At 42.1% G+C, this 22,928-nt stretch overlaps 1 protein-coding gene across 1 annotated transcript in view; it reads right to left on the reverse strand.

The window, feature by feature from the left end:
- Positions 1-22,928, reverse strand: part of LOC132893528 (IQ motif and SEC7 domain-containing protein 2) — a 257,929-nt gene that overhangs the window by 11,878 nt on the left and 223,123 nt on the right. The window contains exons 2-10 of the mRNA XM_060932722.1: positions 9,825-10,113; positions 8,005-8,205; positions 5,385-5,561; positions 3,976-4,081; positions 3,421-3,912; positions 3,012-3,294; positions 826-987; positions 356-478; positions 60-226 (exon numbers count right to left, since the gene is read on the reverse strand). Coding sequence (XP_060788705.1) covers positions 60-226; positions 356-478; positions 826-987; positions 3,012-3,294; positions 3,421-3,912; positions 3,976-4,081; positions 5,385-5,561; positions 8,005-8,205; positions 9,825-10,113 — 2,000 coding nt within the window. The remainder of the gene's footprint in view (positions 1-59; positions 227-355; positions 479-825; positions 988-3,011; positions 3,295-3,420; positions 3,913-3,975; positions 4,082-5,384; positions 5,562-8,004; positions 8,206-9,824; positions 10,114-22,928) is intronic.

Genomic DNA, 22,928 nt, shown 5'->3' on the forward strand with positions numbered 1-22,928 from the left:
TGGGAGGAAAATACTAAACACTGTACAGACGAAAATCCATAATAATGAAGAACTGGTACCTCTTAAGTTCTTAATAAAGTCATCCAGCTTCATTTTCCTCTCTGGTTTGACATTAGGGCTGTACATATCTGTGTTAAGAAGGATGATTGCGAAGGCCAGGATGAAGATGGTGTCAGGGTTCTGGAACTGCCGTACCAATGCAGGGTTACACACACAGTACCTCTGACTGGTAGAAAAAAGAAAGACGGAGAGTTAATAATATGCCCCCTTTGAAACCATCAATAACAAATATATAGGCATACAAAAGTGCGACGCAGTAACACTAGGCAGTTTATAAAGGATGATCTGCAGGCACCTGAAGGCTTCCACCAGCCTCTCCACTTTCTGTGCTTCTCCTTGGACCTTAATCTGAGCCTGAAACTTGCGCAGAGCATCATCCAGATCCATTCCAGAGAAATCCATCTCATCCAGGACACAACTGAGGAAAGCACACCACTTATTTATCTTGTGATTCAACCTTCTGCATGCATTTCAGTATTTCGTACTTTAACATATTTTCTCTGAATCCTTTTTATACTTGTGCAACTGAATTGTATTTCAAAGGCAGACATGACTACAGACAGAATGATGGCTCTCTGTGAATGTTCTAGCCTAGTCCACCACCTGCTGCCTCTCCACATATAGGTCTGAACCCACAAGGCTAGCTGCTCTGTGCTTGTCCTGAAGCTTCCATAACTAATGCTGCTTGAGCCATCAGACTCAGCATGACCATGTCTGACGTGCTGGGGCTCCAAGAACTCAGGGTGTGACCAAGGCAGCACTCACTCCAGCACATCCTTGTTGAACTGCTTCTGTCGGTTGCCCAGGAACTCCCCGATCATCTGACGACTCAAGCCTTTCCTTTCCAGGATAAAGCGTGCAATGCCCACTGGTGTGTCTGACATAAATCCCCTTTCTATCAGGTACTGGATGCCCTTCTCTGGCTTCCTGAGATAGAGAGAGAAACAAACAGAGATAGACAGAAATATAGAAAGAGGGGGAGTTGGTAATGGGGGAAAAAAACTGAGAGGCATGAAGATATTGTCAGCCAAAACACTTTTCACCTTGAATGCCTTAAAACAAAGACAATGATGAAATTGTTTTGTGTTTGCATCCCATCTTTATCAAATCCCTCTCTCTTCATTTAACCTCAAATGGTCTGGTTTTTTTTATCACTACCATCTCATAGTGTGGAGCTATAAGCTGTAAAGTAAGAATACAAGTTAAAATCTTACTGAAATTAAACTGTATCTGTCAAAAACATACAGTGGTGCTTGAAAGTTTGCGAACCCTTTAGAATTTTCTATATTTCTGCATAAATATGACCTAAACATCATCAGATTTTCACACAAGTCCTACAAGTAGATAAAGAGAACCCAGTTAAACAAATGAGACAAAAATACTATATTCAGTCATTTATTTACTGAGGAAAATGATCCAATATTACATATCTGTGAGTGGCAAAAGTTTGTGAACCTTTGCTTTCAGTATCTGGTGTGACCCCCTTGTGCAGCAATAACTGCAACTAAATGTTTCTGGTAACTGTTGATCAGTCCTGCACACCGGCTTGGAGGAATTTTAGCCCATTCCTCCGTACAGAACAGCTTCAACTCTGGGATGTTGGTGGGTTTCCTCACATGAACTGCTCGCTTCAGGTCCTTCCACAACATTTCGATTGGATTAAGGTCAGGACTTTGACTTGGCCATTCCAAAACATTAACTTTATTCTTCTTTAACCATTCTTTGGTTAAAGCATCAAAAGAACTAACTACATTCTTTGGTAGAATGACTTGTGTGCTTAGGGTCGTTGTCTTGCTGCATGACCCACCTTCTCTTGAGATTCAGTTCATGGACAGATGTCCTGACATTTTCCTTTAGAATTCGCTGGTATAATTCAGAATTCATTGTTCCATCAATGATGGCAAGCCGTCCTGGCCCAGATGCAGCAAAACAGGCCCAAACCATGATACTACCACCACCATGTTTCACAGATGGGATAAGGTTCTTATGCTGGAATGCAGCGTTTTCCTTTCTCCAAACATAACACTTCTCATTTAAATCAAAAAGTTCTATTTTGGTCTCATCCGTCCACAAAACATTTTTCCAATAGCCTTCTGGCTTGTCCACGTGATCTTTAGCAAACTGCAGACGAGCAGCAATGTTCTTTTTGGAGAGCAGTGGTTTTCTCCTTGCAATCCTGCCATGCATACCGTTGTTGTTCAGTGTTCTCCTGATGGTGGACTCATGAACATTAACATTAGCCAATGTGAGAGAGGCCTTCAGTTGCTTAGAAGTTACCCTGGGGTCCTTTGTGACCTCGCCGACTATTACACGCCTTGCTCTTGGAGTGATCTTTGTTGGATGACCACTCCTGGGGAGGGTAACAATGGTTTTGAATTTCCTCCATTTGTACACAATCTGTCTGACTGTGAATTGGTGGAGTCCAAACTCTTTAGAGATGGTTTTGTAACCTTTTCCAGCCTGATGAGCATCAACAATGCTTTTTCTGAGGTCCTCAGAAATCTCCTTTGTTCGTGCCATGATACACTTCCACAAACATGTGTTGTGAAGATCAGACTTTGATAGATCCCTGTTCTTTAAATAAAACAGGGTGCCCACTCACACCTGACTTGTCATCCCATTGATTGAAAACACCTGACTCTAATTTCACCTTCAAATTTACTGCTAATCCTAGAGGTTCGTATACTTTTGCCACTCGCAGATATGTAATATTGGATTATTTTCCTCAATAGATAATTGACCAAGTATAACATTTTTGTCTCATTTGTTTAACTGGGTTCTCTTTATCTACTTTTAGGACTTGTGTGAAAATCTGATGATGTTTTAGGTCATATTTATGCAGAAATACAGAAAACTCTAAAGGGTTCACAAACTTTCAAGCACCACTGTATAACACCAATGTCTCTGATTGGAATACAGATATGACTTCACCCATGCGCCATGGCCCTTACTTGTTGAAAAGGTTGAGACCAATGCGGTACTGCCTTCTCTGCACCACGTCGTTGTTAAATGCAGGGGAGTCCCAGCTGTGGCGGCTCTCTCTCTGGTAGGTCTGCTTGGTGAGTGCGGGTAGCGGTTCCCTCAAGCTGTCCCGGGAGGATGAGCCTGAGCTGCAGTTAATAGTCTCATTGGAGTTGGTGGTGGAGTTAAGAGAGTCGTTGTCGCCATCGGATGGCTCCAGGCCAGTAGAGGGCAGCGGCGCTGATGAGGTGGAGGAGAGTGGCGTCAGCGGGGGTTGGGTAGGTGAGACAGATGTGTCCGGGTATGGGTGGTGAAGATGGGCCAGTGGGTGGTGGTGGTGATGGTGCTGTAGCGGGTGATGAAGGTGTGGGTGGTGCTGCTGGTGCAGCAGGATTGCATGGTGTGGTGGTATGTGTGTGGGGAGGGGGGAGGGAATAGGGCGACCGATAGGGCGAGTCTGGCCCTGGGCTGGGTTGTGTTTGAGAGTTCCCTGGGGTGAACCTCCACCTCCTCCCCCTCCACCTGCTGGTTCCTGCTCATACAGCAGCTGCCTGCTGAGGGAGCCTCGGTCTGAGCGGTCACTCATGTCCACGGAACTGTCACTGGGCGGCTCGATAGTTAGAACAGGAAGGTGGGCACCACGCAGCCGGTGATCACGGCACTCGGTGCATGGTGTGCTCCGCCGACTGTTGCTGCTGCCTCCACCTTCAGCATCACGACTGTCCTCTCGTCCTCCTCCTGTGCCGCCTAACCCCCAGTACTCAGTGTCAGTGCTGCTGGGTGCACGTTCCATGGAAAGTGGAGACGAAGGCACACCGTCTTCCATGTAGAGAGTTACGTCACTGTAGGATGTGGCTGTGCTGTCCTCATGCATACCCCCGAGTGTCCCCGCTGTCCGCTCTCGCTCACTTGTCGGTACTCCACGCCGAGATGGGACCTTGCTGCTCCAGACACACTCACTGAAATCTTCACCTTCGCCTCCACCATCACCCTCCTGGGAGTCGCCACGTCCAGACTGACACGTTAGAGTGTCATCCATGGAGTCTGCCAGTGATGTCACCTGAGACACACGTACACATATGTAACATTTAAGATAGAGGAAACAGCACTCCAATTTTACTCTGTACATTTATCCTGTGTTTTTACTTGGGCCTTTTTTTAAATAATTAATTTTCCAAGGGTGGCACGGTGGTGTAGTGGTTAGCGCTGTTGCCTCACAGCAAGAAGGTCCGGGTTCGAGCCCCGTGGCCGATGAGGGCCTTTCTGTGTGGAGTTTGCATGTTCTCCCCGTGTCCGCGTGGGTTTCCTCCGGGTGCTCCGGTTTCCCCCACAGTCCAAAGACATGCAGGTTAGGTTAACTGGTGGCTCTAAATTGATCGTAGGTGTGAGTGTGAATGGTTGTCTGTGTCTATGTATCAGCCCTGTGATGACCTGGCGACTTGTCCAGGGTGTACCCCGCCTTTCGCCCGTAGTCAGCTGGGATCGGCGCCAGCTTGCCTGCGACCCTGTAGAACAGGATAAAGCGGCTAAAGATAATGAGATGAGATGAGATTAATTTTCCAGTGGCCATATCAATTCTTCCTTTTTGGGGGTCAAACCCACAAAAACTCCACTTCACCATGGACTCAGTCTCCTTCTGATCATTATCACCTGCACTTGATCTTTGTTCACTGACTCATTATTTAGATTTATGTTTACAGCATCTGGCAGATGCCCTTACCCAGAGCGACCTAAATTTATCCCATTTACAGAACTGAGCAGCTGAGGGTTAAGGCTCGAGGGTCCAGCAGTGTCAGCTTGGCAGTGCTGGGATTTCAGTGGCTTTCCGATCAGTAGTCCAAAGACCTAACCACTGAGCTACCACTACCTCCTTATGACGTTGACATCTACAGATTTCTAATTTGCATTCAAGTCTTAAGCTGTATGGTCAACTTAAAAAATTCTGGCCTAGTCCTAAGAAAGCTAGTGCACAAGTCAACACTACCACCTCATGACACATTTAAGCAGGATAGTGTCCCTTGTTATAACACGGCTCTATAATAGTGACATTATTTTGAGTGGGCTTCACATATGAAATACCACAAGGTTTGAAAACAGCCAGATTCCACTGTGCTTTACCCTCAAGATCTGCTCATATAATACCAATAAAAAAACGTTACTGGTACCATCTATAGCGTTCTTTTATTGATAAAATGATTCTTTTAACATTTATTTTCCACTGGTCAGATGTTTCTCTTACACCATACAATGTTTTTCAACAATAATCCTGTCATAGTCCTGTTCCATATCAGATACTACTGTCAAAAACCTAAATGTGTTTATTTTAAATTCTGCTTAATCTACGCCACACACAGAGTTCTCACTTGTTTGGTAAAGGCATCATCTCCATGTGAATAATCCTCCCGGTCAGAAGGGCAGTGTGAAGGTGATTCTGTCTCCTGCTCTGTGTCAGCCGAACTTTGCTGGCCGGCCATGGCCAGGGACGTGGGATGGCGAGGAGGGTAGAGCTGCTGCTGTTGTTGCGGGGTTTGAGGCTGCACCTGTCATCCCAGCATAAATAATACTGTATTTTTTACAACAATGTATTGAGTGTCATTATTTTGTACCTCTGGCAATAAGGTGATTTATAATGATGGCAATTTGTAATAATGATGGCAATCAGGTAATTTAGTATAAATACAGAGGTGATTATGGGAAATCACGCGCACTGATTGGTCGAGAGATTCTGATTATTTCTCGATAATCACCTCCAGCAACTTGGCAGAATGGCAGCCAATCGTTTCGTCACTGTAAGTGAGGAAGAATTAGAAATTATGAAAGAAAACACTGTTCCTAAAAGCACTGAAGACGCTATGAAGTTTAGTCTAAAAACTATTCAAAGGTAAGGTGGAACTGTGATTTATTTTATCTATTTCAAAACAAAGTATTTTATGCGACTCGGCGGAGATAAGTAGCGCAAGTCTGCGCGCTTTACCTTTGCATACCACTTTTGAAAATTGAAATAAATAATTTTTTAAAATACATTAATAAAAAAAAATCACTGGTGTATTTATACTAAAACAATTATCCGCCTCAGGCTCAGTGAATATCGGTGAATAACCTCGCCTTTGTCTCAGCTATAATTCACCGATATTCACTTTGCCTTCAGCGAATAATTGTTAAATAATAATAATAATAATAATAATAATAATAATAATTTTCTATAGTGCCTTTCACTATCCCAAGGTTACTTTTCAGGGGAAGAAAAAAAAGATGACCAAGCCGTAAGAAAGTAAGAGAAATGTTCATGGAAGAGATAAGTCTTCAACTGAGGTTCGAAAGTAGAGAAGGAAGAGCGGTCACGGAGACACTGAGCAAGAGAATCTCCCCGTTTGATACGATATCGTATCGTTCAAAAAAGCAGCTATTGTCAGCAGCAAGCAGGAACGGGAAGATTCCACGCATATCTTTAAGGTCTGGCATTTGGGAGTACTTTGGCTTCCTGCTAAGTTACAACGTTAACAACAGAATGAAGACACACACTGAGCTACATGATTCCGACAGCACAAGCAGCAGAATGAGATAAGCCCCATGTCCCATCAGACACCCCCCTTTTGTTTCATTATATGCTGCTAAGAGTCTGATAGATCATACAAACATTGTCATTATTACGTTTTTAATTATTGTACGTTTATATTGCTGATTATTCTATCCACATTCACTGGAGATGAGCAATAGCGCGCTCTGATTGGCTACTCTACTACGAGGCTATCAGCTCATATACCGTGAGGAGAGAAAAACAAAATGGCGCATCATGTTGCTGAACCAACCGAGGCTGAAATAAAAACTCTCCCTGAAAACAAAACCCACAAAAATATTTAAAAAAGCAACAAAATATGGAATAAAAGTATTCGATACGAAGAATGTATCATTTTTTTTATTTTTCAAGAATTATCTCATCTCATTATCTCTAGCCGCTTTATCCTTCTACAGGGTCGCAGGCAAGTTGGAGCCTATCCCAGCTGACTACGGGCGAAAGGCGGGGTACACCCTGGACAAGTCGCCAGGTCATCACAGGGCTGACACATAGACACAGACAACCATTCACACTCACATTCACACCTACAGTCAATTTAGAGTCACCAGTTAACCTAACCTGCATGTCTTTGGACTGTGGGGAAAACCGGAGCACCCGGAGGAAACCCACGCGGACACGGGGAGAACATGCAAACTCCGCACAGAAAGGCCCTCGTCAGCCACAGGGCTCAAACCCAAAACCTTCTTGCTGTGAGGCGACAGCGCTAACCACTACACCACCGTGCCGCCCAGAATTATTATTATTATTATTGCATTTTTCACAAATTGCTACTGTCATTTCACCGGTTTGTTTACATTCTAAGAGGAAATTATTTTGTTGGACGTTTTGTATAAAAGTTTTTATTTATCGAATTTGCAAAAAATAAAAATGCTCCGTTTCTCAAAATCCAGTGAATGTGGATAGAATAACAGTTATTCCACTCAGTCTCATCCTACATGGCTTATAGCCGACTCAGTGCTACGCGCCTCGTTGGCTATCAGCTCATGTACGACTCGATTGCATGGAATAACTGTGAAATGTTTTAATCAATTAAAAATGCCAACCTAAGGCACATATTCAGGCAATACCTATTTCTGCTGTGTTGACAATATATCATATCAAGTTTTGAAGTATGTGTATTATTATACCTCTAGTCAGTGGATGTTAAAAGGTTATGGATGCTTGCTATAGGTCAGGCCTGTCTTGGAAATGTAAGTCCAAGGCCTTCGAAGAATAATTTAACGCCAGTATCATGACCTCTGCAGGATTATCTATGGGGCTGGACAGATTTGTAACTGTAACCTCAAAATGCCATTTCTGGATGAATGCTTTTGGATTAGGTTCTCTCTAAGTACCAGGGGAATTACTGTTAGACTAAAGTTAAGCTCCTGTCCATGGTGCATGATAAACGGCCTGGAATAAGGTACCTGCGGCTGACGCTCATCAAATGAGTACTGCATGCGCATATTAGAGAGGATAATACGGCGCGTCATGCGGTTTTCTGAGGCGGAGCTACGCAGCCGCTGGAAGTTCTTATTCATGCGGTACTGCCGAAAAGCTGTCTGGATGGTGCGTGCTGCTCGTCTGCTCAGTAAGGAACCACCATATTTCTTCTCCAACATCTCCACCTGGCAGACAGAGAGAGAGAAGATTATTAGAAAGGTTATTTCCAAATGACATTTCATATCCTCACTACACATAAAGATGTCTAGGAAGGCTTCGCCTGTTAACCAATGAGTTACAAAAAAATTAAATTCTTACATTATGAGACAACACACCATGTAACTGTAAACACTAACTATTGATTTTTCCATAATTCCTTGTTTCTCTCATAATCAGATTTGATGCTCATATTACTGAGGACCAAAACATGTATAAAGAACTGGGAGCACTGACATTCCACCCAATGACTGGCTCTTCATAAGTTTTCAACGTTCTAGAAAAGCAGAGCATTCTGGGTGTTACTGGAATACAGTAGAGAAGTCTAGAGTGGGAAGACTAAATGATATGCTTGGACCACATTATGAATGCCTTGCTCTTTGATGAGGACTGATAGATAGAGACAGTGTAGGGATGGACAAAAAAACAACAACTGGTCAACACTGTGAGTTTTCAAGGCATTATTATTTGAAGGCCAAAACTTATAAAATGTGAGATTAAATTGGCAATGTCTGCACTGAGAAACAGAATTTATTTTTCTGTTTGTATTCGTGCATCTCTCAGGTGCATTAAGATATTAACAAGAGCACTCTGAAAGCACAATATCCCCCGCTGTCAACTTTGCCATAACTCTGGTAAAATGCAACTGAATTGAATGAAATTACAACATGCGTATTAGCGACATAAAACAAAGAATCCTGTCAAGTTTCGTGAAATTCTGACAAAAATTTTGAGAGGAGCTGATTTCAGAAGGTGAGCCCCCTTCCTGGGATGGACAGACGGACGGACGTCGCCATGATACAATCCCCCTTCGGGCCTTTCGGCCAGCAGAGGATAATAAAAATTGAGGGAAGTTGATTTCAGAAAGCAAGCACACCTTGATGAAATTGCCAAAGTACAAGTTTGTTAATAATCAAGGGTCAAAACTCTGGTAAAATTTTCACAAACGAAATTAGATCGCAATATGCGCATTACCGTCATATAACAAGGCTTTTTGCCAAGCTTCGAGAAATTCGTCCACAAATTGTGAGAGGAGTTGATGTCGGAAGGCGAGCACACCTTCATGAAACTGTGAAAGTACAAGCTTGTTAATCAAGGGCTGTAACTCTGGTAAAATGTGACCGAATTGAACAAAATCACAATATGCGTACTACCGACATATAACAAAGAATCCTGCCAAGTTTCGTGAAATTCCTCCAAAAATTGTGAGAGGGGTTGATTTCAGAAGGCGAGCCCCCTTCCTGGTACGGACGGACAGACGGAAATCGCTGTGACATAATCCCCCTTCGGGCCTTTAGGCCAGTGGGGGATAAAAATGGCCTGATTTACTATTTAGATTTTAGGACTTCTTTGAATAATCAAAAATATCTATTATATAATATTCACTGATTCATCCTTAAACACACATAAATAAACACTTTGATAATAACTTCTTTAATATAACGTACTAAATAAACACAGTTAATAAATTGAGTGCATTAAGTAGTATCAAATTAAAACTGCATGAAATTAAAATCCACTCTGAATCAAATAGGCACTAAAAGATGGCTCATGAACATAAAACTGTTCTTTCTGAACACACAAACACCTTCTTATCCTGGAGGTCTGTGGAGAGCTCATAGCTGTCCGAGAGTGCTTTGCAGCGTTTGTTCTCCTCCTCTTCCTGCTTACGCAGAGCCAGGCTGGCAGGCTGGAGGCGTGTGCGCTGGGCCCAGGCCAGGCTTGCAGGATTTGGAGGGGCCACAGGAGGTCCCTGGGAACCCAGAGGTTCTGCTGTAGCCTTCCCGTATCGGTCTGAAATGCCCAGGTACGGGCCCTGACTGCAGGAGCTGTCTGAGAAACTGCCTGTGTCCCCACAGTGAGGATCCCCTTCCACACTATACATACATATATATATATAAAGAGAGAGAGAGAGACAGAGAGAGAGAGTGAGAAAGGCATATAAACAACATTTATAATAAAGCTTAATCAAATCAAGATATGAAAACAGAAATAGAATGATTACATGTGTCCAATATGTCACCATGTTGCCAACAAACAAGATCAAAACAAGACCATTGACGATACGCAGTGTGTAAACAGCCATATTAACATGCTAACACAACATTAGCCCCACAAACACCCAGAGCTCAGCCATCTGGCAGAAGAAAATCCAGAGGAACCAGAGAAGATGAGGGGGACATGGTGGAGAGCGAGAGAGAAACTGAGACATAGAGGAGAGAAGAAGGCAGGAAAAAAAAAAAACAGAGCACCATGTGTGCCACTCTGTCATGTGAGAGAAGTCAGGCACCATGGGTAGCGACAGCTTTGCATCTCTGAGTCACTCGGCGATGAGTCAGAGAAAGTGTGAGTAGGAGAGAGGAGAGCGAGAGAAATACTGGACAGAGTACAAAGACAGTGTGAAGAGCCGTTCCACTCTACCTGCACCCACTCTGCTCTCTGGATTCGCTAAAACAGTGCATGAATGGTTCATTACTGTACACTGGTCCTCTTCAGCATCTCCCACTTTCATTACAAGTCACCGACATAAACACACCCAAACCACATACGCTCACAATCACCACATCACATTACACATACATATCGTGTACACATACAGAAACAACGTGCACCTGGTTTTAACGTTCGGTTTTAACGTAATTTTAGTATAAATACAGAGGTGATGGGGGCGTCGTGGCTCAGGTGGATAAGGCGCCATACCATAAATCCGGGGACCTGGGTTCGATTCCGGCCCGAGGTCATTTCCCGATCCCTCCCCGTCTCTCTCTCTCCCGCTCATTTCCTGTCTCTACACTGTCCTATCCAATAAAGGTGCAAAAAGCCCAAAAAAATATCTTTAAATAAATAAATAAATACAGAGGTGATTATAAAAAAATCGCGTGCGCTGATTGGTCGAGAAATTCGGAGTATTTCTCGATAATCACCTCCAGCAGCTCGGCAAAATGGCGGTCAATCGCTTGGTCACCGTAAGTGAGGAAGAATTACAAATTACGAAAGGCAATGCTGTTCCTAAAATCACTAAAGATGGTACGAAGTTCGGTCTAAAGCTATTCAAATTAAGGTGGAATTGTGATTTATTTTATTGATTTCAAAACAAAGTATTTTATGTGACTCGGTGTAGATAAATGACACAAGTCTGTGCACGCCATGAGGAAATAAATGATTTTTTTTTTAATGCGACTTATTTTATTTTTTGAAATAATCACCGGTGGCACGGTGGTGTAGTGGTTAGCGCTGTTGCCTCACAGCAAGAAGGTCCTGGGTTCGAGCCCCGTGGCCGGCGAGGGCCTTTCTGTGCGGAGTTTGCATGTTCTCCCCGTGTCCGCGTGGGTTTCCTCCGGGTGCTCCGGTTTCCCCCACAGTCCAAAGACATGCAGGTTAGGTTAACTGGTGACTCTAAATTGACTGTAGGTGTGAATGTGAGTGTGAATGGTTGTCTGTGTCTATGTGTCAGCCCTGTGATGACCTGGCGACTTGTCCAGGGTGTACCCCGCCTTTCGCCCGTAGTCAGCTGGGATAGGCTCCAGCTTGCCTGCGACCCTGTAGAACAGGATAAAGCGGCTAGAGATAATGAGATGAGATGAGATGAGATACTGGCTGGCTTTGAGTGGTATATCAGATATATTCCATTCAGCTAGCATGATACTAAGACGAGCCTACAGCCGCTGTCGCGTACATCAGCGTGGCACTGAATTCACCTTCCAGACGCTGTAGCGTTCGTCAGTAGCACAGGCTAACGACCGAGAAACTAAGATTTCTGTCCCAAGACTCTTCTTCCACGCACACTCGCCACAGCATTTTTCACTCAGATTTATTCACTTCTCTGTGTAATTTACTTAATTACTTTTAAAATCAACATCAACAGCTACACACAACGGAGCGACCTGGCAGCCAAAATTGTCCATTTTAATAAAGCAAACCTCACGGCCATGTTTGTTTACAAACTGTCACAGTCACTCGTGAGCACAGAAGTGTCTCTTTTCTAGTTTTTCGATGACCGTTGGTATGTTTTTCTCTTGTAAAGATGCGTGAAGAATATCTAATGAAGTTTTGGGTGTTCAGCACGTCTTTAGTTTCAGTTTTCAGTTTATTTATTTAGTGCTTCAACCGAGCACTGGATTAGCCTCGTCTTCTCTCTTTCCTGGCGGACAAAGTAATGATTGTGCGCATGCGCAGCAGAAATGTCTTGTCACTGGATATTCGCATGAGCTCCAATGTGTGACGTCGTGTTGTCTTGACAACGTGCAAGATTGTAACAATATTGCATGCTCATTCTCCATTGGGGAGAATGGCGTAATACATGGAGGATAAGCGATACGATAACAATACTGCATGCCATTAATAAGCCCGCTAGAAGGGAATAGAATATATATTATTTACCAGCTGGGTGGTCCATATCATGAAATACCGTGACTGAGGTCTTGAAAGTACTGAGCGAGGCCCTCTGGGCCGAGGTCAGTATTCAAGGCCGAGGTCACGGTATTTCACCATACGGACCGACCTTAAGCTGGTAAATAATATATTTATTTTTTTCTTTACCAAATTCTAACAGAAAACGAGAGCGCCCGAAAGGGAAAACCGAGCCGAGCCTCCATTTTGAATCCTCATTCACAGCTGTAATGCAAATGGCTTCCTCCTCGGTATACAAGTGCACTTCCATGGCAGGAAAAAAAAAACTGCCGCCTATGTAGTTCCCTATTTATACAAATAGGAGTCATTCAGGATTCAGCCATGTTTTTGCTCGGCGTTAGCAAGTGAGAGGTTTTTAGCTTTCTCCTGAAATGTTTTCTTTTATTTCTTCTTCCTCAGGGTAGTAAAACTCGCTTTCGCTGTGAACACTGTCGTTATCGCTATCCATGCTGTAAAATTAATGCTATTCTCCTGAGAAATGCTGGCAAAAATTTACAAGATTTTTGATAATCTTATAAATGAATCTTATAAAAAAAGATAAATGTTGACGAAAAATTCTATTGTGTTTGTTGTTGTGAACGAGCGAGTCGCCAGAGGTCTGTAACCGGGGTCCGTAACTGGGGTCCGTATCGTAGGATACGGACCAGCTCGCCAGCCTATCAGAGCGCAGGATTTGATGGAAACCGCACCACGAAAAAATAAATGTTTTTATTCCATGGAAAAAGAGGCCTGTATGTATAATAATCACCGATATTCACTTCACCTTTGCCAAATAATTGTTAATTATTGTACCTTTCAATGATTTAAATCTATATCCATATTTAGAATCTTTGACGTTAGTATTTAAACAGGGAACGTTCCTTGTATTCAGAGACGGGTTACATATGTGTTTAATTTGAACAAGAACACGGCATGCATTGAAATAAACATCTAATAAGAGTCTTGACAATATATTATTGCATGAATAGTTTTAGTTGCTGTCAGCCCTGTGATGACCTGGCGACTTGTCCAGGGTGTACCCCGCCTCTCGCTCATAGTCAGCTGGGATAGGCTCCAGCTTGCCTGCGATCCTGCACAGGATAAGCGGCTACAGATAATGGATGGATGGATAGTTTTAGTTGTAATTATCAAATTAATTACTGCAAATTTGGTTTAACTGAACTACACAGCTTCCATCCTCATTATTCGGCTATTCATTAAAAAAAAAAAAAAACACACTTGATCCAGCACACTCTATTTCCCTTTTTTAAAATTTTGTATGCTGAATATCGATGTGCACAGTTTAATACTCAATCCTCACTACGCCAGCTAACTCCACTCTGAATACGGCCGAGAGTGTATAAATCAGCGGACACAACACTCTACAAGAAGATGTTTCTAAGCTGCTGTGAGTCTCTTTGACAATCCTGTAATAGTAATTCAGTCAGAGCAGTGTCAGGTCAGTACTGGCAGGAAATTTGTACGAGTACGTCATATGCAAGCTCAGATATAAAAAGCATCCAATCCCAACTTCAGGCATGAAAAAAGTCGGCTTCCACAGGGACAGCCATGTCCAGAATCAAGCAACTGTGAGTGTCTTTGAGTGCTCGTTCAAGGTTTTGTTCTCATAACACTTCTGTAATTCTGAGGAAACGGCAGCAGGTAATTACATCCTCAGAGTCGCAATTACTGGGAACGCATCCCAAACTGCACAATACCATATTAAATAGTACACAATTGTAGTGCACAGTATGCTTTTTGGAACACAGCCCTGAATTCTCCATGAATGTTTATTGACTTGGCACTCACAACCATGAGGCTAATCCATGGGGTGGAGAAACACTACAAAAAAAAAAAAAAGACATCTTTACACCTGAAAATATCTTGAATATAGTTACATTTATTGAAGGTTATTTATCAGCTGGGAGGTCCGTATTGTGAAATTCCGTGACCGAGGCCCTCTGGGCCGAGGTCAGTATTCAAGGCCGAGGTCACGGTATTTCACCATACGGACCAACCTTAAGCTGGTAAATAATATATTTATTTTTTTCTTTACCAAATTCTAACAGAAAACGAAAGCGCCCAAAAGGGAAAACCGAGCCGAGCCGCCATTTTGAATCCTCATTCACGGCTGTAATGCAAATGGCTCCCTCCTCACTATACAAGTGCACTTCCATGGCAGGAAAAAAAAAAAAACCTACATTTTGCCACCTATGTAGTCCCCTATTTATACAAAATTGAGTCATTCAGGATTCAGCCATGTTTTTACTTGGTGTCAGCAACAGTTAGAGGTTTTTAGCTTTCTCCTGAAATGTTTTCTTTTATTTCTTCTTCCTCAGGATAGTAAAACTCACTTTCGCTGTGAACACTGTCATTATCGCTATCCATGCTGTAAAATTAATGCTATTCTCCTGAGAAATGCAAAAAAAAATGTTGACAAAAATTGCTACTATGTTTGTTGTTGTTGTGAACAAGCGAGTCACCAGAGGTCCGTAACTGGGGTCCATAACCGGGGTCCGTATCGTAGGATACGGACCTGTTCGCCAGCCAATCAGACTGCAGGATTTGATGGAAACTGGGCCACGAAAAAAATAAATATAAGTTATTTACCAGCTGGGAGGTCCGTATCGTGAAATACCGTGACCGAGGTCTTGAAAGTACTGAGCGAGGCCCTCTGGGTCGAGGTCAGTATTCAAGGCCGAGGTCACGGTATTTCACCATACGGACCGACCTTAAGCTGGTAAATAATATATTTATTTTTTTCTTTACCAAATTCTAACAGAAAACGAGAGCACCTGAAAGGGAAAACCGAGCCGAGCCGCCATTTTGAATCCTCGTTCATGGCTGTAATGCAAATGGCTTCCTCCTCAGTATACAAGTGCACTTCCATGGCAGGAAAAAAACTACATTTTGCCACCTATGTCGTCCCCTATTTATACAAATAGGAGTCATTCAGGATTCAGCCATGTTTTTGCTCGGCGTTAGCAACAGTTACAGGTTTTTAGCTTTCTCCTGAAATGTTTTCTTTTATTTCTTCTTCCTCAGGGTAGTAAAACTCGCTTTCACTTTGAACACTGTCGTTATCGCTCTCCATGCTGTAAAATTAAAGCTATTTTCCTGAGAAATGCTGGCAAAAATTATAAGATTTTTGATAAAAATCTTATAAATAAATCTTATTTTAAAAAAAAAAGATAAATGTTGACAAAACATGCTACTATGTTTGCTGTTGTTGTGAACGAGCGAGTCGCCAGAGGTCCATAACCGGGGTCCGTAACTGGGGTCTATATCGTAGAATACGGACCTGCTCGCCAGCCAATCAGAGCACAGGATTTGATGGAAACCGGACCGCGAAAAAAATAATTACTATTATCACAAACCAAATCTAAGATTATTTTTTGCAGTGGAGGTGCAGACCACTGCTTACACAGAAATGCTCTTTATTATATCTAAAGGTGCTGACTGCAAAGTCATCTGAAATATTTTCTTTTTTTCATTGCGAATGGCATTTTCCTGTCTTGCAAAAACAATATCATGAGTATGAGATGTGATCATTTTGATGTGCTGAGGGTTGCTTTTCTCCTTTTTGGGATCGTTTTCCTACCTCTTGAGATAGGCAGTATGGTCCTACGGAAACAGCTGAACGCGAGGCGCTTTAAGTTCGTAATTAGCATAAATATGGAACTGCGTCACACCAAGATGGCGACGCGCGGAAAACACTGTTACTCTGCATCGACCTCAGAGAGTTTTGAGTCGCAGGTCTGTAATTTGTGGTTGACATTCGCGAATAGATCTGTGAAACAAAAGATCTTTTCTCTGTTACTGCTTTTGTGTTATCGTTTCTTTCTCTGTAAGAGCAAAACATTTTGTGCATAACTCCATACTTGCTACCGTAGTGTCGAGTCCATGCATTCTAAGGCTAAGATAGCTAAACGCTAGCTAGAATGATTTAGTTATCTGTCCAGAAAAATTACATCATCTAATCTTGCTCTATCTTACAGTTGCACTCACTCGGCAGCCTTTCCTTTTCTTTTCTGCTGGCTTTTAGCTGATGGGAAAGCGGAGTCCGCCATGTTTGCCCACACCGACTTGTTTTGGTTAAAAGTAGGTCAAACACACACCACTGTGGTCATGTGAAATTGCCGCTCACTTGCTTCGGCGATCTCCGGAATCGTAAAATGCGGGACACGTTTTTATCTCGGTAAAACATTTACACACAGGATATTGCACGGTGTGTGCAGCAGCGAAACATCTCGAAACTCCAACAGCGATAGAAATAGAACATTTTGCCCAGAATTAAAATTTGCAGTCAGAACCTTTAACCCCGTTTAGCCTGTTCATTTTTTTAAATATAAAAATGCCCTCCATAATTATTGGCACCCTTCATGAAAATGTAAAAAAAAAATCTCACGAAGCATGGGACAATCAATAACTGATATAACGAGCTAAAACAAACAGGAACATCATATAGTTTTATTTAAACGTCTGTTTTCGAAAGGTTTTAGAAGGAGTGCAATTTCTTTCTACGGAACAAAATGATCACCATCCTTCCAATGAATATTTTGTGACACCTGCCCTGGAAACAATTACAGTGCTGACTCTCTTCCTATAATATCTAACAAGGTTAGAGAACAAGCATCTTGTTCCGCTCCGTGCAAAACATTTTACGCTCCTTTATATTCTAATCATGATTTAATTATAGTTGCCCTCATAAAATTATTAGCTTAAATTAGAATCAGAATGTAATTATATCACCATCATGAAAAAGCTATAATCAACATATTAAACATCCACAACAATCCGATATGATCTGATGTAACTGAGTTTCCTTAAGCTTTAACTGTGACAATTTAACAGATGATGAATATTTTATTAAAATCGTCTCATTCTATCACGAGTCGTTGTTTCTCTCCCTTTCTCCTTCATACTCACATGTAGGCTTGCGCCCTAGTACGTGGGAGTTTCTTCTTCCGATGGAACCACATGGCTCAGGACACACACTCAAACGCAATCGCGGTCCCAGCTACCTCTGTGGCCTGGCATGCGGGTTAGATATGGATGCGTAATGCATGGTGAAAGTTTTGGGCTGTGCTGGATATTGGCTCATGCTGGATAAATACTCCTGATGCCTTGTCAGTCAGTAATGACTGGAGTGTGGTTTACCTGCAGCTTCAACACTTACTCACGACTAAAAAGCATCAGAAGTGCACCTGGATCTGATTCTCTTCCTCTCTCTATATCCTTCTCACAGCATTGCAAATCTCTCCGCACGGCAAGTGGCTGGTAACCACCAACATAGCAGCACAGCAATAGCAACCACTATTGGTTCAGACAGCAACAACAAACAAAGCATTAATACACCCGACCCATTTAAAGGAAAGTGCACAAAGATCGACAGCAACTGAACTCTACTGGTGTGCTTCGCCTTCTTCTGATTTGTCTTCTCGGATCAAATGAATTACATTCTGAATTGCATTCCAATTCATCTGCAACTTCTTTCTCTCTCTCTCAGACACACACACACACACACGCGCGCGCGCAAACAAAAATGTATGCATATGTGTACACGCCAATGACACCAGAGCAGCTGCAGCAACCAGTCACATGATTGTGTGTGTGCGCGCGCGCGTGTGTGTGTCCCCGTGTCCCTCAGGGCAGTATACACGGAGATAAGACCTAGGTCAACTCCACACGTGCACACAACACACACACAGTATACAATCTATTAATCTTTTCTAACAGCCTAATCCTGTTGTCTTACACAATGGTGTGTTGGAATGAGCAAAGAAAGCAGCTATAAAGAATACATTTAAAAGGACAGTAACCGAGTTTTTTTTTTTTTTTTTAGTGGTATAGAGCGGCAACAAACATTTGACAGGTTTGACAATTCAATGAATTCAAAAGCAGTAAAACAATTTTAATGTAGCATTTTTACATTCGATACCAAACATACGATCAGGTCTGTAAGTATTCACACATTGGCACTTATTGTTCGATGAACTGGGGTAGGTTTCCAGATAACGTTGCCCTTTAGGGCTAAAGAGCGAGTTGAGAGACTCTCGGAAGTTGTCTCTGTCCGTGGTTTTCCTGAACTCACTCGTAAAGAAGGAGTCTGAAGAGCAACAGGACGAAGAGCATCTTTGCAGTGCGCGTCCCCGATATAGGCATGAGTAGTTGCTAAATCCAGTCGATGAGGTCACATGGCGTTCATTTTTTACCAAAAAAATTTTTTTTTAAATATGTTAACATATTGTATCGTCATTAAGCATTACATATATAATGTGGTAATTAATAATTGAAACTATTTTACATTTTTGGGCAATATTTTTTTATTCCAAGCGTGTTTTTTAATTAAGTCAATAAACGCTCACATGAAAGAACGAGCAAACAAACTAAATAATTAAGTAAATGCTTTCCCCATGCCTGTGCATTTCACTGTTACCCCCGATCATGCAGTCAGGATTATTTCAGCTGTTATCCACAATGCCAAGTTAGCAATGTTCTCTCTTTTATGTGCACGAGAGACAGAGCGAGAGAGAGAGAGATATTTTGATCTGTCTCTACCTGAGGTTGAATTGACCTCTTATATCTACAGTGGTGCTTGAAAGTTTGTGAACCCTTTAGAATTTTCTATATTTCTGCATAAATATGACCTAAAACATCAGACTTTCACACAAGTCCTAAAAGTAGATAAAGAGAACCCAGTTAAACAAATGAGACAAAGATATTATACTTGGTCATTTATTTATTGAGGAAAATGATCCAATATTACATATCTGCGAGTGGCAAAAGTATGTGAACCTCTAGGATTAGCAGTTAATTTGAAGGTGAAATTAGAGTCAGGTGTTTTCAATCAATGGGATGACAATCAGGTGTGAGTGGGCACCCTGTTTTATTTAAAGAACAGGGATCTATCAAAGTCTGATCTTCACAACACATGTTTGTGGAAGTGTATCATGGCACGAACAAAGGAGATTTCTGAGGACCTCAGAAAAAGCGCTGTTGATGCTCATCAGGCTGGAAAAGGCTAAAAAACCATCTCTAAAGAGTTTGGACTCCACCAATCCACAGTCAGACAGATTGTGTACAAATGGAGGAAATTCAAAACCACTGTTACCCTCCCCAGGAGTGGTCGACCAACAAAGACAGGGTTTCCCATACATAGACCATTGTGTGGCGCAGCGCCACACAATGGATTCCTATCGCCACGCAATCAGACTCGTGATTTTGAAAAAAAAAAATTTCGTTGCCTATCGTTCTGTTCATTCATAGTGCTCTTTCTTCTCGTTTGCGCGCGCGTGCACACAGAGACAGACGGAGAGGCGTGCTAATTAAAAATAACCAGGGATGAGAATTTTCTGCCGATCGGCAGATTTCCGACTTTTTCAGACCAAAATGATCGTTTTTGAGATTGATGTAAACCCATTGAGAAATTCTCGGGGGGGATGTATGGTTAACGATCTGTGGTCACCTTATAACGCAGACATCCCAAGTGTCATCTCCCGGAATCTAGAGCAAGCGAGCAAGCACGTGCACGCGAAACATTAATGTCTGCCTTGCGCATATGACGGAGTGCGTTAGGGAGCGCGCGAGAAAGCGCATGCTAGACAAAGAGCATCCTGATTGGGTTACTCAGCAAAATAAGCCAATCAGCTTTCAGTGTGGGCGGGCTTCTCTTTTCTCGAGGACCGAAGCTTTCAGTTGAGTCAGTGCAGCCTACAGGATCGGCATGGCAGAGCGAGCGCGCGCGCGCCCCAAAAAAACGAAAATACAAAACCCACTTCACCTCAGATTACACAAAAGAATCTCCCTGTCTAATAAGGGTCAATAATAATGACAGTTTCGCGCGATGTACTGTTTGCAGCAGTGATTTCAGCATTGCCCATGGTGGCTTAAATGATTGTAAAGGACATGTTGAGGTGAGGAGTGTCATTTCATGTGCATCATATTTAGTTCTACAACAGGCTGTCATGAAAAGACCAAACTTACTGAAGATTTCCATAAAGTAACAATGTATGAATATACATCATATATATCACATATATCAATTACATGTCATATACAAGTGTGTATCTTTTATAAATGGGGTTAGCTTATCTAATGTAGCATGTTGGGGAGAATCATAGTATCATATCTATATTTCTGATAAAATTTTAGGTATGATACCGTGTATAACTCTCCTACTTATTGCCCATTTCATAGGGGGACGGAATTGCTGGCATGTGCCGCGCGGGCTCGCGTCTGCCCAAACTTTAGGCTGAGATGAACTTATAGTTTTTGATTTAAAAAAAAATTCCAATATATAATGCCCATTGTACATGCCTGTTCTTTAATTCAAAATCACCATCTTGATCTTCAAATTGACCATATGGTATCTGTATTACATTACACAACATCCTGTCCAGATAAAACCTAGTTAGTACACACAACAGTTGAAAGGGAAGTGATGAGTGATGTTGAATGCTGCCTGCTTAATATGCAAGACCTCCTGCTACCATGATAACAACAGAAGAAAGCTTAAGAGAATTATATGATAGAACTTTTTTCTGGTTCGTACTTCATTTTAAAGGATTAGAGCAGGGGTCACCAAACTTTTTTTCTCTGGGGGCCACATTGTTGTTCCTGACTGTGATGGGGGGGCCGGGGTTGGGTCAGCTATATAACATAGAATTGTATGACCCAGACAAATATGACCACCAGCAGGCCTCATTGTGTAGTAGAGATTACTAGCCTGGCACAGCCATCCCCACTACTATATCCCCGCTACTATATCCCCACCACTTAGGGCTGAACGATCTATCGTTTTCGACCGAAAATCGCGATCTCAGACAACACGATTTTGGGATCGTCAAAGCCGCGGTTTTTCTCAGTGCTCCTAAACTGACCCATGTTTTGTTTCGTCAATAAATTGTCCTCATTTTTTACACTACAGACAAAAAAATTACGTTCAGGAAAGCCTTGTGGCACTCAGTGTGAAAGAATTTTGTGAATATCTCCTTCCGTTTTCGTGTAAATCCCCGTTGTTTGGAGGGAGCGCTGTGAGGAAAAAGTGCGCTTTCTCTGTCTCTGTGTCTGAGCGCGTGGGTGGGGGAGGGGCTGCTCTCTCTCTCTCACACACACAGGAGGGAGGGCCCTGCAATAGCAACTGCTACAGCCACTGCATCACTCTTATTTCCCACAGGGGAATTGTTGGTTCTAGTTATAATTTATAATGCTTATGTACATTCTTTTACAAAAGTGCAATATTTTGATGCTGCTGAGCCATTGATCAACCTTTTTTTATGTCTGATATGTTGTAGATGGGAAAAGTAAAAGAAGTAAAAGTTTACTTAAGAAAGATGGTTCTCTTTTTATTATTTTAAGTTATTATAACTTGTTCCTCAGGCACTCAATGTTAATAAACAGGCCTACATTTGAAATCTGTTGACCTCAGTTTTCATTCTTGCATTAGCTTTATGGAATTCATTGTATTAATTAATTTGCACTGAAACTTGATTTAAAGAAAAAAAAATCGTGGTTGAAATCGAAATCGCAATATCTGCCAGAAAAATTGCAATTCAATTTTTTCTTAAAATCGTTCAGCCCTACCACCACTATATCCCCACCACTATATCCCCGCTACTATATCCCCACCACTATATCCCCGCTACTATATCCCCACTACTGTATCCCCACTACTATATCCCCACCACTATATCCCCGCTACTATATCCCCACTACTGTATCCCCACTACTATATCCACACTACTATATCCACACTACTATATCCCCACTACTGTATCAACATTTGATTCCTGGCACATATTTGTTTATCTTTACTAGTGGTTTGCAAAAGTAGTACTCGAGCCTTTACACTTTGTTTTAATTTGAAATACCACAGATATTCCATTTATTTATTTTCTAATAAAAATAACATCAAAGCTGTCAAGGTAAGAACCATCTGCCTAGTTGAGGTGATTGACACTGGCAAAGGTGAGTGAAAAATTATAAATTGTAGGTAGGCCTGTTGATATTATTAATAATAATTGTGTGCAGCACTTAATAAAGGTCAAATAAATAGGCCTATAAAATAAATACACTTAAAAAAACAGTGAAATTATAATATGAGCAATAGATCACAGCAGTTGTGCTGTGTCCTGCACGTCATTGCTCTCATCCATGGCCAAAGCAAAAAACTTGAATTCTGACGCTTTCTCATTCAGCTGGTCATACACGTTGTCCCCCAAATCTTCGGTTCGCCTGGTCATAGTAGGTGCGGAGAGACTCACCGCGTTGAGTGCATCCTTCTTGTCGGGACACACCGCCT

Source organism: Neoarius graeffei, chromosome 10 (assembly GCF_027579695.1).
Source record: "Neoarius graeffei isolate fNeoGra1 chromosome 10, fNeoGra1.pri, whole genome shotgun sequence".
Classification (NCBI taxonomy): Eukaryota; Metazoa; Chordata; class Actinopteri; order Siluriformes; family Ariidae; genus Neoarius; species Neoarius graeffei.